Here is an 18,479-nt window from a genome sequence, read left to right on the forward strand (position 1 = left end):
AAAATCTCAGGTTGCACTGTTCATTTAAAAAGCGACTTTTTGTTTTTTGTAGCCTGCAAACTTCTTGGTTTTTTGTGATTATCTTGAAAACTAACATCAAGAGCTAAAAGATTCACTATTCGTCAAAATACAAAATTGTTTTGGCATTCGTTTTTTTTTTTAAACTCAAATACGTACGAATGTCACATTCGCCACTAGAGAATTGTTCATATACATTAATTTTCTATTCTTTGATTTTATTAGTGTGTAATATTTTTAATTTATTATAGTACAGTAAAAGTAATTCATTGTTTATACAGCCCTCGCATATATGTATGTATATCATTATATGTGTATATCATTTATCGAGTGCTGTGGCTGTTACTTTGGCTATATCAATCCATTCTCGCCCGATCTGCTTTATGGCGCTTTCTTTATGGTTTTATCAACATAATTGCATTTTAAAAAGTTCGTTTTTAAAAGTCTTTTTTGTTGTGCATTGTTTACGATCATATTCTAATTTACGAGCTACAGAAGTGACTCACTATAATGGCTGGTCAGAAAACAAGGTAGAAAGGAGAGGGGTATCTAAATTTATAAAAATAAAAAAAATAAAAATGGACAGATTGCGCCCCGCCTAATGACTTCCAGGTACGCATGATTGCCGGCTCATATTACATGACTTGGCTGGCAAGGTAAAAAGCAAGATGGCCTAAAGGAATTTCTCTAGAATTTTAGATGAACTACCAAAAAAATGTGGGCTGCGGGCAAACTAATTGTAGTGCGAACTTTATGATACCCGCTAATACATGTACGCCTTGTTTGTTGTCCTCGAACCCAGTTTTTGCCTGTTTGGCTCATAAAACTTCAATTGTTTGTTTGTTTGTGTTTGTCGTTAAGGGGTTTTTTGTTTGCCCAACACCAACGGCCATTTAAATATGCCCAGCCAGCGAGGCCAACGGCTGCTGCATGCTGCTGCTCTAGCAATTCGGTCTGGTCGGTTTGTGTAAAAGGTTTCCATTGTCTCACCTGAATGCATTTCTAATTATTCGCGCTCACCGTGCAAGCGCGAGCCTCTCTCTCGAAATAGTTCTACAGCCTCCTAAACGATCAATGAATTCCGCCCTTTTTTACGCTAATCCTCTAGAGAATTCTGGGTACTTTTAGGCGGATTACTCAATCGGACGGACAAAACAAATGGCAAAGGCAAAGGCTGACATCTTGCAATAGTTTTCCGTTACGTTTTGTTGTGGCTGCCCAGAAACAGTTAGAGTTGACAATATTTTTTCTTGTTTAGGCCAAATAATAGCTTAGGATTACTTCACTACTTTTGTACTTTATTGGCCATCATTTGTCTTCATCAAATATTTTATTTTCAAAAATGTCTTTTAAGTTCTTTTAGACAGAGTTTTTATCCCGAGACACGTTCTGCCGGTTTTCGGCTTGAATGTTGTTTGACCGATTTATAGTTCCAGCTAACTTAACCTATTTATCTATTAAAGTTGGCTTGTAAGATTCGCTACATAAAGAGAAAAACAAATGTAGAAAAACACGGGCGAAAATTCATTTGCGGAAGAGAACTTTCTGATTTACAGACGTCTTAAAACATATTGTATAATAATGATGCCATATTTAAATTGTATACCATTTCGATATGTTATATTATTAGTTATTCTACATTAACTGATCTATGAAAATGAATTAGAAAACTTGATGAATAAATGTATATAAAATAGATTAATATATGTTTGAATACATAAAAATGTTATATTGTGTGTTTTCTATTCCAATGTTTTCCTTGTCCTCAGTCTTCCACTTCCTTACAAGAATCGATATAATACTCTGCTTAAATAAAACAATTGAAATTGTTTTCTGTTTATCATAAACAATTTGTACTTTAAATTTACAGCTCAAATTTAAACTATATTGATGGTGTTATACCACTTATGATGCAATTAGCGTGATATTTATAAGGAAAGTATCAATTGCACAGTAAACATAAACACACATTCACACACACACAATAAGCTATATAATGCTGAAGTAAAAAATCTAAACATTAAAATGTTGATTGAGGCTAGGAAGAAATTGCCAAAGGCTGAATGAATTATATGCACATATACATTCATATATCTATTGATATATATTGGCTATAATAAATGAAATCCGTAGTTATGGCACTACAAAACATGGATTTTACAGCCACTAATTGCATAATGCACACACAGTCGCATGAAATTACTTAATTAGGGACACAGCCAACGGCAATATTAGTTTATAGTACAAATCGAAGCAGTTGTAAAGGAAAAAGGGGTCTTTTCTTTGGTCTATACGCCCACCGTCTTGTTACCTGGTTCAGGTGTTCGTGTGAGTGTGTGGGCGGAGCCTAAGCGGCCAGCCATGAGGTACGCGCGCAAGCGAGAGGGTTGCTCGCTGGCTAGTTAGAGCGAGCTGCAAGGCAACAACATAAGCCATCTTGAATTTCAAACACGCAACGGAAATGAGGGTTAAAAAACAGCCCACTCAAGCCGGCGGACGGCTGTGCGAGCGAGATGACTAGCCCAACTATGGCAGTTGCGCGCTGCGGCGATTCCCTTTTCGTTTCTTGGTTTGTTTTTATCTGTAATCGCGTTCGTTGCTTTCAGTACGTATTCGACTACGGTTAACGTCGCAACAATCGTCGGCCAAACGCAACGGCAGTTGATAAAGAAAACGTAGTAGAAATTGTATAAACAGTAAATTACGCGTACTCCTGAAGCGATATTTAGATAGCAAAAAAGCGAAGTAAAGAGTTAATCGATAGATCGGATCTATACCAACACAGAGAAACTCCAAAAACGTGAATGCGTCAGTGTATGCAAAAAAGCGCACACAAAGAAAGCGCAAAGAGGTTTTTAATAAGCAAATCTTGTACAAACGATCGCAAAATGTGCTTATAAAATATAGAGAATAAAAAGTGCTAAGAAGACATAGCAGGCAAATCTAACGACGAACAAATTATATTTCGTAAACAAACATTAAATTCGCCAACAACAAATAGAATACGCGCTCTAACCTCAAAATGGTTTCGCACTATTACAATTCGCTGCCCTATTCGCAAAAGCATAACGCCAACTTGGCCTACGCCACAGCGGCTGCAGCGGGCCAGCCCTGGAATTGGACCACCAACTATCATACGCCACCCAATCATCAGTTTCTCGGCGAAGTGGATTCGCCGCATGCTGCTCATCATGCCGCTCATCAAATGTACTACAATCCGCACATGTTTCACTCGGCGGCGGCTGCGGCGAGCGAATGGCATTCGCCGGCCTCCAATTCAACGACAGCGACGGGTGAGAATTTCGCCCAAAATGTCGCCCATCCGCTGATGCAGCAGCATCATCCGCACATTAACAGTGGATTGCCCAGCGGCGGCTCCAGCAGCTCTGCCAGTTCGGGGAGCAGCAGCTCTGCTCCAGCTGCTGGCGTCACGCAATTGAACGAGCCCAATGATGCGGTTGTCCATGCACAACAGCAGCAACAACAGCAGCAGCAGCAACAACAACAACAGCATCAACATATTGCCGAGGGTTTGCCTTCGCCACCGATCACCGTTTCGGGCAGCGAAATATCGAGTCCAGGTGCTCCCACCTCTGCCTCATCGCCGCATCATTTGGCCCATCATTTAAGCAGCAGCAACAACAACAACAGCCCCTCTACGCATAACAACAACAACAACAGTGTGACGGCCAACAACAACAACCATCGCACATCGCCAGCGAAGACGCAATATTACGAATGGATGAAGAAACCATCATATCCATCGCAACCCCAGCCTGGTAAGCTTACAAACATATATACTTGTAACACTAACATTTAGCGTGTCTCCTTTATTTATTTAAAAGTAAATTATAAATAAAATGTTTATATTAAGTTATTTCTCTCCAAAATGCTCAAATTACTAACATTTTGTCTGCAGTGTGGTTAAGAGTTGAGAGCAAAAATAACGGCAGTTAAAGCTCGTTCTCATACTCCTTTTTGAGTACATTCGCATAGGAGTTTACCTTGTTTCGAATCTGAATTCGTAGTTAGTCATCAGTTTTTCGGTTTCTCCCGCATCCGCAACGACGGATCGCCACCACAGTTCCCGCTCATTGTCTTCCAGACAGCTTTTAGTCAAAGCTCGTGCTGTTCGCGCTTTTAAATTAAAGAGAGAGGGAGAGGGAGAGAGATAGATAGATAGAGAGAGAGAGAGAGAGAGAGAGAAGGAGAAAACATAATTTTATAACGAACCGTAAGCAATTTGCTTGCATTTGAGTGCGCCTCCAAGGGCCATTAGCTCATAAAAATCAAATGTTTGTCTTCATTTTACGGCGCACACCGCCTTGATTTATGTGCCCCAGGCTCAGCGGCCGCAGCCTGAAAAAGAGGAAAACTTGTCGACTCTGTTGACTAATTTTGTGTCGTAAATCAATTTAACTATAAAAGAAACAACATTCAATGGGTTTCGATCAATACTCCAGTTTCTAATGAAAAATGCAAATAGACCGGACGGCAAGCTACTCTCACAGCAATTAGCAGCATGAAAAGTGTTTCAAATGGGTATGAAATAGAATGGAACTTTTTAGCATCGCAGATATTTTGAAAAAGCTTTCAATGCAACTCTGGACTTTCGCATTGTGCAATGCACTTTGATTATGTGAGAAAAGCTCAACGCTTTGGCCGTCCCCCGCTGCCTCTTCTTCGTAATCATCTTTTGTGTGCTTCGCCCTTCTTAAACTTTTGTTTTGTATCGAGCACATTTTCGTTGTTTTATATTTTGCATGACAGCAGCCACCAACACGACATTTAACATTTACAGCAATGCAAATGTAAATGCCAATGCATACACATGCAATCACGCAGTCAGACACTCACGCACACAATTTTACAGACCCACAAGCAAATACACTCATGCCAAAACACGTGCGCAAGCGCTTACGATTTATGACCACTGCGTTTCAAAAGTTGACGACGTTCGATATCGACGATATCCATTAAGCCCATAAAATCGGTTGGTATGCAATTAACGTTTATTGGTGCCCGGCGGCCCGTTGTTGTTTGTAATCCTTTAACGGGTCAAGATGACAAATTAAGATTATGCATTTTTATTTATTATTCATATAAATAATAAACAATACAGAACACAGTTGCACCTAAGCGCCATGCAGGGCGAAATGATACCCTGTCAATTTGTATGCATATAGGGTATACGTGACTTTGTACACTTGATTATTGGGTGTGGCAATAAAGTTCTTCAGCAATTGCGGTTGTTGTTGTTGGTGTTGGTGTTGGTTGTACTTTTGTTTTAATAGCTGAGGCGGGGTTTTCGATTAGATTAGCACAGGGCAGATAGGCAGGTAGGAGAGGGCAGGCTTGTTCCTATAGAATGGAACACCTTTGTGAAAGCAACGGCCGCCTGTCAATGGTCGCCGATGGGTACATTCGATGGGGTTTCTATGTTGCTTCAACAATAATTTTATATATATATATATATATATTTTTTTTGGCTGATATGAGAGTATGGAAACGTGGGCTTTATCTGTAGCCTGGTTATGGAACTGATAAGAGCGGAGTATTGATTAAAACAATATAAACCAATAAAAATTAGTATTACTTCCAATAAAAACTAAATAGCGACATTTATGGCCAAATCTTTGCAATCGTTATTAAAAAAAAAATTAGCCAAATGTCCATAACATTCAGTAAGAAATAACCTTAACTTGGCTTGACACAAAGATAAGCTGGCATTGGCTAGGTTAAGCTAGTTGTCCATAAACTGGGGCTGAGTGGGGTTTAACATGTCTTTAGGCTACACCAGGTGCGGATGGGGCTGGGCCTAAAACTTAATGCCACATGACACATTGAGATTTAATATGTCAATAGGCACAACATTTATATACGTTTCCAGCAGAGAAAGGAAAAGGAGGGAAGGGAAAAAGAGGGAGAGAGAGAAGATAGAGGTAGAGAGTGAGAGAGGGGAAAGCTATCTATGGGGCACATACAATATATGCCAAAGCATAATTTTTCATAGCCCCAATGTCGTCAGTCAAAAAAAAAAAAAAAAAAAAACGAAAAAACTTTGAAAATAAGCACTGAAAAAAATCGATCAAGATCAAATGAACTAAGTTTATAAATTTGTTCATACAAATTTTTAACTTTTGTGGAAATTCTAGGTTGATTCAATTTCCAATAGTTTAACGACATTTCGGTCAAAAAAAGGATTTGAAAGAAGTAAATACAAATTTTCGTGTATCCTTAGTATAAATAAATTCTTAAAAATTAGTAAAATCTAGTTCAAGACTAACAACAATTTACCGTTTAGTTTTTCGCTAAGTGTATGTGTGTACGCCTAGAGGCGTAAATGTTTGCTAGATACTATATATAAACGTGCGTTATTTGGTTGCATGATAAGCCATTAAAAATGGCCACAGCTTAGGTTGCAGTCGGCGTTCGTTGTCGTGTCGCCTGTCGCCTGTCCAACTCGAATTCGAAGTCGATGTCGATGTTCGATCGTTATCAGTGCTATCAATATTTAGTTTCTGTGTGCGCATTGCCTTCAATGTTCCCTGGTTGTGGCTGTAGCTCTGGCTGTGGCTATGGCCGGGGACATGTGTCAAAATGAAGTCTGCTGCTTGATTAGCCCAGTCCGTCATGATAATGATGATCATAATGATGATCTAACTATATATGTACAGGCAGAGCGACATTGCGTCTGACAAACGCTAACCATGATTGACATACCAGGATTAGCACTAACATACACACATATGTACTCTCTCACTCTAGCACACACACTCCCTTTCTCGTTCTCTTTCTTTCTCTTGTGAGCTCTCATCAGCGCTCCATTTGCTTTGGACTTAGTTGTTTAAATATTGTGAACCATTATTTGTATTGGCATTGATATTGGTAATAACTAAAAAATTTGTTGTTGTTCCTAAGTAGCTAGAAAGCCCTGCTCATACAAAATATACACATGTAGTATGTGTGTTCTATATGTTGTTCGAAATTGAGCTACGATACATATTTAAAGGTGTGTATATCTGTATATATAGATATATCGCTTGTTGACTGTGTTTTCTGTTGTTCGCTAAGGCGCCTTGGATTTGGGGTCTTATAAATTTTAGCTAGACAATGAAAGACTCAAATATTGATGATTGAATTATTGAAAATCAAAGTCTTATGAAGCTAATGAAAGACAAAGAAAATTGAATTATTACAATTTATACTGTTGGAAACATTTGTAATAACTTCTTTAATAATTATACTTCTAATTAAATATAGTTAAAATAAATAGATCCATGAAAATTATCTATGCATCGTCAAAAAACCAAAACATAAGAATTTTTTCGGAGTCTATAAAGCATAAACATTTTTTATAATATATATAAAAATAATTTCGATTATTTATTTAGTATTTTTACCCTGCCAAAGTGCCTGAATCTCTCTAATTTCACAATACATTCGACCATCTTAAATTTAACCTCTATTAACTTATTAATACTTTACTCATTCTTATTTTATATTTATTCTATTTATTAATTTTGGGTCTTTCACTTATTTCATATGCCATGTTTCATACACTGCGCGAAATATAATCCATTAAATTCTTTCATTATCAACTCATGGAATTGCAATCAGTACACACATTTTTTTGTTTATCTGTGAATCATTTTTTAATAAATATATTTGTAATATGTGTAAGAAAATATGTCCAATAATTATTTTTAAAACTGTCCTACGAATCTAAACATTTCCTTTTGTCATAAACAACAAAATTTGTTGCTGTTGCTCGTTAAGCTCTGTCAGCGACGTTTAAAGCCGATTGTCAATCAAAATATACCGCATACGACGTATTGTACGGTCCCACACATGTTCTGTTTGTGCATATTCCATAGACATAATACCACTGATTGACGTAAATATTTAGAAACGTGTCCAGCTTAATGAGAAACGTTTCTCTTTTTATAGCCAAGATTTGCAGGCCAATGAAGCCTCCATATATAAATTGTGAGCGCAATGCCCGTTAATCGCTTAACAATACAATAAAGTAGCAATAATTATAAAAAAGCAAAGCCAAATAAAAAAAAAAAAAAAAAAACTAAATGAAATGTTTCTTTGGTCAACAGAATATTGCCCTAAAAATATCGCTACTAAATTATATGCCCCCAACCATAACAATGAATATTGTTGTATATGGTAGCAATATTCTGATTTTTATACCACTTTAATTATGATGATTATAATGATGATGATTATTATTAGTGTTATTGTTATTAGCCTGGATTTGTTTTGATTTCCCACGCCATATCTCAGTTTTGTAGTCTAGTGCTTAGGGTCTTGCAGCTGCATCTCGGGCACGCTTCACTGTTTGCCCAGTGCGCTCAGCCGCAGAGATTATTCAAATATTGTTGCACGTTGACCCAAAGTATTTCACCTTGTTTCCAGATAAGACTCTAAAAGTCCAGACAATTTATAGTTCACACCGTCGCTAAGGTAAAGGCATTAATACACATACATACAGACACGCAAAATTTATGGTATATTATTTTCAGTTTTCTTTAATAATTTTATGAAGCGCAAATCATTAATAAATAGTCTTATAATGCTGTCTATTTGGGCCCATATACATCAAAGTTTACCAAGTTATTCAAAGTAGACTTTAATAAATAGAACTCAAAATATCTGATCATAAAAAGTCTTTAATTCCAATAAAAACTAAATCTTATATTTCTCTTATAAGTTATAAGTTTGTTATTGAAATACAAGCAAACTCTATCGTCTCAGAACCTCTTTTAATATTGATCAAATATTATTTGGTAACTAGAAATAAATACTCTAATAATTAACTTAAAATTATTACATCGGAGCCTTGGCTTTTTTAATATCTGATCAGCTCATACATAAATATAAGCTAACTACTATAACTTTTACTTATACTTCTCCTTCTACTCTTATAAACGCACTCAATCACAGAACTGTGCAGCACGCCCAATTTAGATGACTTTACCGAATTGCTGGAAGCAGGTGGTACGAATCTAAAGTTCTAATTCTAACTCTTTCTCATTCTATATGTATGTATTTAAATAACTGCATGCTTCTATTCTTCTTCGTACTGTTACTGTTGCTATTTCATCTTGGGTTTTTTTTGTTGTATTTTGTTTTTTTTTCCTTTCTCTTGCATGCGCCGCCCATAAATAAACTGAAGTCGTATATGGCATATAACACTATTAATGTACATATATATGCAGAATATTCATATATATGAATATGCATATGTCTGTACGCATGCATGTCTATAGCATATGATTGTAAAATGTTTATTGCATGCCGCGCGCAGAGTCGCATTCGAAATAATTAACGTAAATTTGAAAATAACTTTTTTCTTGAAATTTATTACTTTAATGGCAGCTTCGACGTCGACTTAGAGTTCGAAATTCAACATCATCAGAGTTTGAGTTCGAATGGCGGCATTTAAATTGCGGCCATTGGCTGTCATTTTCTAAGCCAACTCTCCCCCTCCACGGTGTTCGACACACTCATAAATGGGGTCCGCGGGCAAAATGGCGTGTTGGCCACGTTTGATATATGTATGTGTGTATGTATGCGTGTATATGGCCAACATCCTCAGCTTGCTCCGCCTTTGCGTGCCACAAATTTGGCTGCGGCACGTACGTGGGGCATTCGTTTGTGCCGCTGCACGCGATCTGATAATATATGTAGTTTTTCCTTTCTTTCTTTTTTTTATTTTTTTTTGCGCTGCATTTCCTTTTGGCATTTATAGCGGCTGCGTGCCGGGGCGCGCCTTCGGCTTGGAGAACAGAAAGAATAAGAGAGAGAGAGTGGGCGAGGAGGAGAAGGGGAGAAGACAGAGAGAGGGAGCGGTAGTCTGTATCTGTTTTTGGAGGCGTTGTACTTTCTGCATATGCATGGCACACACTCATAAAACGCGCTGCCTGCCTCGCATGTCGCATGTTTCGACTTTGATGTACGCCATTTTGAATTTCTCACCCTCTTTCTTGCGCGCCAGTGTGTGTGTGTGTGTACGAAAGAGTTATTTATTATGGCTAGCGTGCAAAGCATTAGTGGAACTTTAATTATGCTTGATGGAAATTATACAGCTGATCTAATTTTCCTGATGAGCAATGAAATGCGTAGTATTTTTCTTTATTTTAGAGAACACAAAAGTAAAATGTAGGCAATTTTTTAATAGGGATTAAAGGATGTCAATATATCTTGTTAAACACTTAATTCTTAACTCTAATAGTCTTAGACATTGTAACTCTACTGCTAAATCTTGCTGATATTGATTTATACATGTTAAATTTCTACAGCCGCAGTAGCCGCAAAGGTGGTAAATTTTCCGGAATCCAAAAGGAAAAAAGGCAAAAAGAAAAAAAGGAAAGGAAAAATAAAATAAACGTCAAATCGAATCAAATGATTTTATGATGTAATTTGAGCTAATATTTACGATATAACAGCATCTAAAACAGCAGCAAAATGCCAAATAAATGTTATTGTTATATTGTCGCTTGGGTGGTGAGCTTTAGATGATGCTCCAGGCTGCTGCCTCTGCCATTGCTGTTAGTGTTGTTGTCTCTGCCTTGCTACAGCCATCACAATACATTTATGATGCTCACACACAGACAAACTCTCACTCTCTCCCACACTTACGCTTTCCGCAAAATTTTTGCTCAACTTTAAGTTGAGCTCAGAAACAAATTGTTGAGTGTATTCGAAAAGTCAAGTGAGTTGCGGCGGCTGCTGCGGCTGTTGCGAGTGACATATCCCCAGAGTGCAATAACTGAAATTGCTGAGGAGTAGGAGTGGAGAGTGAGAGTGAGAGAGCGCACTTTGCTTGTCGAAACTTTTGACCCAGACTAAAGCTTTAATATCGAAATTTAAATAGAAAGTGCAAGAGAGAAAGAGAAAGAGAGGGGAAGAGAGTGTGTAGACTTGTCAGGTAATAAATGTCTCCCAATAGATTTGTTTTCACATGCTGTGCGCTCTTCAACTAGTTTGCGGTCATATTTTGTCATCATCTTGGGCAATGCCCACACGCACCCCCCGCATACACTCGCCCATAGATAAAGATGTACCGCAAGTGACAAATTAACACACGCAGCATGCGAATGAGCGAGCGAGCGAGCGAGCAACCACCAACTGGCCCGTAACTAACCGCAACAGTTAACGGTTAAATGTAATGTAAATGTTCTTGTGTCCTTGGTCGCTGTTGTGATTGGCCCGCTGGGAACTGTGAACATAATTGCCGCAATCTTTCTGGATGCATGTCCGGCTAACTGTAACTGTCACAGTGTAGCTGTTTTGGCAACAGCTGTTTGAAAAATCAACGCTACCTACTCGTATATTAATATAATTTATTGCACAAATTGTCAATTGAGTCTCTTGACAATCATTTACGATTTAACCTGGCTCCATTTTGCGCCCTAGTTAAATAGTAGTAGATATATACTCTTTCATATAAATTACATAATCCTCCTGCGCTATATAATCTTGAAAAGCCTATCTAGCTATTGGCAATTGCTGTTGTGGTTGTTGTTGCTGTTGTTATTTGCACTATTTCCCTTTGTCGGCGAGTTGCTTACACATACAGTTAGAAAACACAAATACATAGGTTGCACTCGTAAAAAAGAAACGTTCGCCAGTTGTGAATTACTACACTGAGATATATTATTGATAAGGTCAGGGACAAAACAGGAGCAAGTGCTAGCTATTTACTTCGATTTTTTATATACATACACATATTTATGGGCAAACAGTCTAGAAATGTGGCTCAAAGTCGAATTTGATAGTTGCAAATGATTCACGAATGACGAACTGGCAAATGGAATGATTATTTATTATAGGAATTTAAAGGAATCCATAGTTAATGATATATGTATAAATAAAGTTATTAGAAGTGTGCAAAAGAAAGAGAAGGAATAATGAAAGAAAGAAGAATATGAATATATGTAAAAATATATTATTTAATAGATTAATTATAAATTATACGATCGTTCATTTTAAATATACATATTTCTATTACGATCTATATAGATAGACTGATGTGGATGGATATATAACCATGATGATAGATGAGCATATAGCTCATATTGAACATGAAATTCTTATTGAAATTTTTTCGCACGGTGTACGGAATGAAAATGCAATGAAAACTCTATAGACATATGTAATAACACTCAGTGTGCGACAAATAGCTATTAAGGCTTATCAACGAAGCCTTTTAGACTCCCAACTCCAACTGCAACTCCGATTCCAGCTCCAATTGCAACTGCAACGCCCTATGTTCCCTCATTTGTGTGTTGATACAGACCTCAATAGGGATTACGAAGTGCGTGCATTTGATCTATGCCGCCCATATATACATATACAGATATATGCAATTGATAGGCAATGTCAAGTAATCCAACATAGCGATATACTATAAACATACGCATGTATATATGTATAAATAAATATATACATATTTATAGAACACAACATATATGTACCCAAACTTTTTCAATCAGAAATGTTATGTGTTAAGCATTTGTTCATAGCTTTTTTAGACTCATTTTGACTTACCTATGTACTATATCTATAAATATATATAAATTACGTGTCTTCCCCCACTAGCCGCATTAAGAGCCAGTGACAAAGTCATAAAAAAATGTCACACCTTTTTCTTTTGTGCATTCCAGCATTTTATTTAATTACAAATAAAATCTACCAACTTGTGTTTGCATAACTATACGACTATATATATACCCTATATATATATTTAAATACCCTAAATATATATATCTCTGCGTCCTTTACTGTTAGACAATCTCCCAAAAAAATCTTGTTTCTTCTATTTGCAAAAATGGTTCTTGATATCTTTTCTGTTTCTGTTTTTTGCTATTGAATTACGAGCTTTGGCTTAAATCTTGTCAGATTCTTATCAGATTCATTCTGAAGATCTGTGCACTATTTGCGCAGACTGCGTTTTCCGTTAGACATGCTCCTCATCAGCTATAATGGGGACCGTCTCTCTCTCTCTCTCTCTTTCTCATGTTGTCTCTGTTTTGTGTGTGCAGATAATAAAACACTCAGTTGGGTTTTAACTGGCTTTATAGTTTTATATATGGTATACACAATTTATTGGATTATGGCCGTGAAGGTCAGATACAGCCACATCTAGCACCAATGTCGTTTAAAGCAACAACAACAACAATAACAATCTCTGCTCCAGTTCTTCTACTGTTTGCACTTGGTGTCTCTTTTAGGTGTGAGAAATTTGTATGGAAAGTGCCAAAAGATAAAGAACACAAAATTTGTGCATATCTTAAATTGAGAAAGATCTTAAGCATGTTTAAAAGACTTTATGTTCTATCATAATAGCGGACTATGAGATAGTAGTTAGACTAAGATTTAAATTTAAATTTAGTTAAAGTTAGCTTAGGGTCTGATGATTTCCTTGATAGTAAGCACAGCATTATATATGATATATATATAGTTACTCAGTTAAGAAGGTTTGACTTGATTTCACAGAATTGTAAAAATCAGCTATAATTAAGTTTTGAGTTATATTTTTTTGTTATATAATAAAATCAATTATAAAATACATTTTTAGTATGTAAATTTCATTTAGCAGATCCCTTTCAATCCCTATTTAACTGATTGGTTCCTGTGGAGATTCATAAAATAGCTCCAGCTTGCCCATAGACAACTCGTTCGTAGTTGGGCTGTTTATGCATTAGTTAAAACTATGATATATATAGATATCTGACGTAGCATTTTCATCATAGTTCAGATTTAAAAACTCTCCTCTCCTTTGTCAGATTTGATAAATATGTTGGGAAATAAAGTTTGCAAAAATCAGAAAATGTAGATATATATTAAATTATTGTTTTTTAAGTTTACAGAAATACTACTACGAAATACTATTTTTTAATTCGAGTTTTTTCGCGTTTTTGTATTTTTTTGCCATTTAATGATGACAAATATTTGCTGTGCAGTTTCTTGCAAATCCAGCGACTCGTCGTTGCCAGCTAGCGACGTCTAAGTCTGTCTAAATAAGCTTTTTGGTTTATCAGCATTAGGCGTATTTTTATGATGGCCAGCCACGCCCCCGCACACACTCTAGAACGCCTACTTTATCAGTTGAGCTAGCCAAGAACACGCGCAACTAAACAAAATACAACAACAACAACAACAAAATGGCAAAGACTAAAAATTTGAGATTTATTATGAGAGCGAGACGAGAACTGTAGATAGATTAAAAATTGTGTCGACTTTAGCTGAAATGAGGCTTTAACATTTATATGACGATTGCCACATTTGTGTCTAAGCAAATAGAAGACCAAGAAGAGGAAGAAGAAGAAGAAGAAGCAGAAGACGACGATGACGGCGACGACGATGTTGTTAATGATGATGAGGCGAATGTTATAAATTTTGATGTCTAAACAAAAGTGTAAAGAATAAATACGAATGCGAGTCGGACCAGATAAGAGCTAAGTAGAAGGGGGTCTTAACTGCTAACTGTTAACTGCTGTGCCTTAACTGTTTTGTAGTACACTTTCTTTTTTGTGTGTAACCCCTTCTAGCTTGCTGAGTAAATTTTAAGTAAGAAATATGAAGTTTTTTTTTTTGTTTAATTTAAAAATCATAAATCTTGTTACTTTTTCCTATTGATCGGTTTTTGGCAAAAGGAAATATGAATTCATTCGAAAATTTTCAAATTGTTGTTTATATATATACATATATTTTTTTTAATTTCAAAATGTAAACTTAAAAAAGATAAGCAAATGAGGATTTTATTTTTTATTTTTTGTGAGTGAGTTGACTAAAAAAGTATAAGCTTTGATGTTTTAAGATAAAATATATTGTTTATTTTTAGTCTTTTTTTCATCTTTTCTTTAAACTTGAAGTTAAGATACCAATTTTTCAGTGTAGAAAATAAACGAAAGTGTGTGAGAGATTAGCAAGAGAAGCTTAACGGTAATTATGCAAGTTTTGTTTGAAAAACACTCTAGAGATGAGCGCATTGATGAGAGTATATTAGTTTTCTACGTGTGAGAAGCAGAAATAAGAAATACATTTATAGGAAATTCCCAAGTATCTTGGAAAACAGTCATAATTTAGACTTACACTAGAATAATAAATAAGATAAAATAAACCATGAATAGAGTATTAAGCAGTCAGTAACACTTTATCTAACTCCTCTTACTCAACAAAAGTTGAAGTAGTTTTCCAATAGACAAATTGCTTATTTTCATGAATTTCAATAATTTCAGCAGCTTTCTGCTTTTCCCTTTTTACCAGAGACAGGGAGATCGAGACCGAGAGAGAACTAACCCATATATGTATATGTATTCCGTATCATCGTATATCATTGTAGCGCATTTTTAAGGTCTTTAACACCTACACGTTCTGTTGCTCCACTTGGCCTATCTCTCAGCTAATGTCGCTTGAACTTATCATCTGTGAAAATATTTGTATATTTATGTTTGTTCGCTTGTTTGCTCGATTTTAATTGTTGCTTACAAAGCAGCACATAGAAATAGTATAAAAAAATTAGAGCAAAATCCCAACCAAAAAGTAAAAGAGAAAAAAAATGTGTTTGCATTGCGAGCGAGCGAGCGAGTTGTGGACCCTGAGTGTGTTAGTGTGTGTGTGTGTGTAGTGTGTGGGTTTATCACGTAAGCAGAAACAACCACTATATACATATATAGTACACACATATACATACAAACTTTTCATGACTTGATCCCGTGGCCTTTTTCATGCCTCGTCTTTGGCTGTTTGTCATTTATTTGAATTTTGATTGACTAATTGCGCAGCGAGCGCCACAATTAAGCAACACCCGCAAAGGTTACCTTCAATGAGACAGGTAACTCGGGCTTCTCTTCACGGAGGTGTCTGCTCCATTTTCTTTTCGAATTTTGATGTTTACCGCTCGAGCAGGCCTGACAAGCTTTTTTTGATCGTGACATGGCCAACGAGGCGGTTCTTTCTTTCTCCTTTTTTATGGCCTATCTCAATTCAAATATTGTCAGCGAACTGCAACTCAGTCTGATGACGATGACGAGAGTGAACTGTTTGACTAACAGTCAGTCCGTCAGTCAGTCACTCATCGCACGTGGCGTTGAGTTGTGACGGCAACACGATCTTTGGTTACCTACGCAAGATATCTTAAAATAATAGTAAAAGCAATTAGAGATATGAGTTCATCATTTTAGCTATTGTATAAAATGCAATTTATTCTTATGATATACAGGTCTATAGAATTTGCTTCTATACAAAATATAGTTTTTAGCAATATTGTTTCAAGCTATCAAACTATTTCCATTAGATTATATAATATAAATAGAATTTTTAGATCAGATTCATTTTCTTAGATCCCAAAAATCTAGTTTTTTCATTATTTTCAATTGCAATTAAGTTCATGAAGTTTTTTAACTTAATTTTTAAATTTCAAACTTTAATTTCGCATGGAACTCAGATAGTTTTCCTAGACAATAAATATTTGCATTTAGAATTTTTATAGAACTTGTGCAACACATTTTATTTATAAATATAAATATAATTTTTTATATAATTTTTAATTTAACTAATCAGAATATATCTTTCTCTGTTTCCTTGTAGGCAAAACGCGTACTAAGGACAAATATCGTGTGGTCTACACAGACTTCCAGCGACTCGAGCTGGAGAAGGAGTACTGTACGTCGCGATACATAACCATACGGCGTAAGAGTGAGCTGGCCCAATCGCTGTCGCTGTCGGAGCGTCAGGTGAAGATCTGGTTCCAGAATCGACGCGCCAAGGAGCGCAAGCAGAACAAGAAGGGCAGCGATTCAGGTGTGATGCAGCATTCGGAGTACAGTCAGCTGCTGGATGCGAAAGCCAAGCTGGAACCGGGCCTGCACTTGCAGCACCCGCTGCACAGCATGAATCCCATGGCTGCCATGAATATATCCGCAATGCGCTTGCACTCACATCCTCACCTGACCGCTCACACTCATTCGCTGGCGGTGGCTGCCCATTCCCATCAGCTGCAGCACAGCAGCCAGATGTCCGCTGCAGCGGTGGGTGTGGGCGTGAGCACACTATCAATGTGACCTGATTATGAGGCAGGTGATGAGGTGCATGGCTACCAGAATGGGAGCAGCTATCTAATGGAGCAGCAGCTACAGCAACAGCAGCAGCAACAGCTGGAGACCAGCTATGCAACGTGTTCCAGTGAGCTGGCTTAGCTTCTAGTTATAGAAAAGTGGGCGTGGCAAGCAGTTAGACTGCTTCTACAGCTTGATAAAGATAAGGAGAAGGGGTGGGAGGTGGAGTAGGAGGCGGCGGCGCCTTTGAATATTGCACGTTGTTAATTTTTGTGATTGTATATTCGCAGCGTTCAACGCACGCCTCCACGCCTTCAACGGCCACGCCCACAGCCAGGCAGCAAACAAGAGAAATTTATATTAATTAAATAAGCACTTGAAGAAAACCTTATGTTCAATTAATTATATATCATATATATAAATGTATATGTAAGTTGTATTTTGTAAACAACTTTTGTATGTATTATGTTTTGTTTTCTTTTTTTTTTGTTCAAAGTTAACGTTTAGCCTATAAGAAAGACAGAGACACAAATATATAAAAATAGTGATTAAGTTGCAAAAGCAGAAAACAAATTTAACAAACAACAAGAAAAACATATACATATACATATACATACATATATATTAATATACGTTTACAATTTGTATAGCCGTCCCGCTTATCTAATTGCTTTGAAAACACAACACACACAACTTATTTAGTTAAATGCAAAAGAAAAATGTATAAATATTTCTTTTGGTGCAATTTGATTACACACAAACATACACACACACACACTTGTACATATATAACACAACAACATTTTTAACTTTTATTACTTAAATGCAATGTAATAACAATTAGTTAGTTAGCTGCTAGACTAAATTGAATTTAATGTTAATAAAACAGCAAATGAAAATGCACATATCTAAACACACACACATACATACAATATGTATATGTATTAAGTAATTATAAAACTTGCCCACATATCAACATTTGTCTGCACACGTCGCATGTACATTTAATATTTAGTTAAATTATGGCTGCAGAATTAATTTATGTAAAATCCATGTGCTATTTGAAATAAACAAAATATAAAATTTAAAAAAATAAAGTCTTTTAATTTGAGTAAAATTACAGTAAACTCGTCAGGCTCAGCTGTTATGCTCCACCTACCGCTGTCAATTTGATTTTGCTTAGCCTACGCCTTCTTCGCTCAAACACCATTGAAGCGCTTGACACTATTGCTTGCTCTGTTACACTCACGCCAAATGGTCGTCGCTGTTTGCTTGTAAAGTATGCGTCTTGCATGTAATTGAATTGGAATAGTAAGAGAAGAATGCTATGCAGAGACACACACATGAAATGCTTTTTTCTTTGGCGAGTTAAAGCTTTGCATGGGC

General features: G+C 36.4%; 1 protein-coding gene and 1 long non-coding RNA gene across 2 annotated transcripts; both read left to right on the forward strand.

Annotated features, from left to right (window-relative positions):
- Positions 1 to 2,604: 2,604 nt before the first annotated feature.
- On the forward strand, positions 2,605 to 18,190 carry cad (caudal type homeobox). The gene is made up of 2 exons (XM_018002489.2): positions 2,605 to 3,797; positions 16,627 to 18,190. The coding sequence occupies exons 1-2, from the start codon at positions 3,041 to 3,043 to the stop codon at positions 17,097 to 17,099; spliced, it is 1,230 nt and encodes a 409-aa protein (XP_017857978.1). The 5' UTR covers positions 2,605 to 3,040; the 3' UTR covers positions 17,100 to 18,190.
- Positions 3,807 to 6,089, forward strand: LOC149269624 (uncharacterized). Its single transcript, XR_016269000.1, has 2 exons — positions 3,807 to 4,829; positions 4,892 to 6,089. It is a non-coding gene; the product is annotated as an uncharacterized LOC149269624 (long non-coding RNA).
- Positions 18,191 to 18,479: the final 289 nt, after the last annotated feature.

This window comes from Drosophila arizonae, chromosome 3 (assembly GCF_054131065.1).
Source record: "Drosophila arizonae isolate 15081-1271.41 chromosome 3, UAZ_ARI_1.0, whole genome shotgun sequence".
NCBI lineage: Eukaryota > Metazoa > Arthropoda > Insecta > Diptera > Drosophilidae > Drosophila > Drosophila arizonae.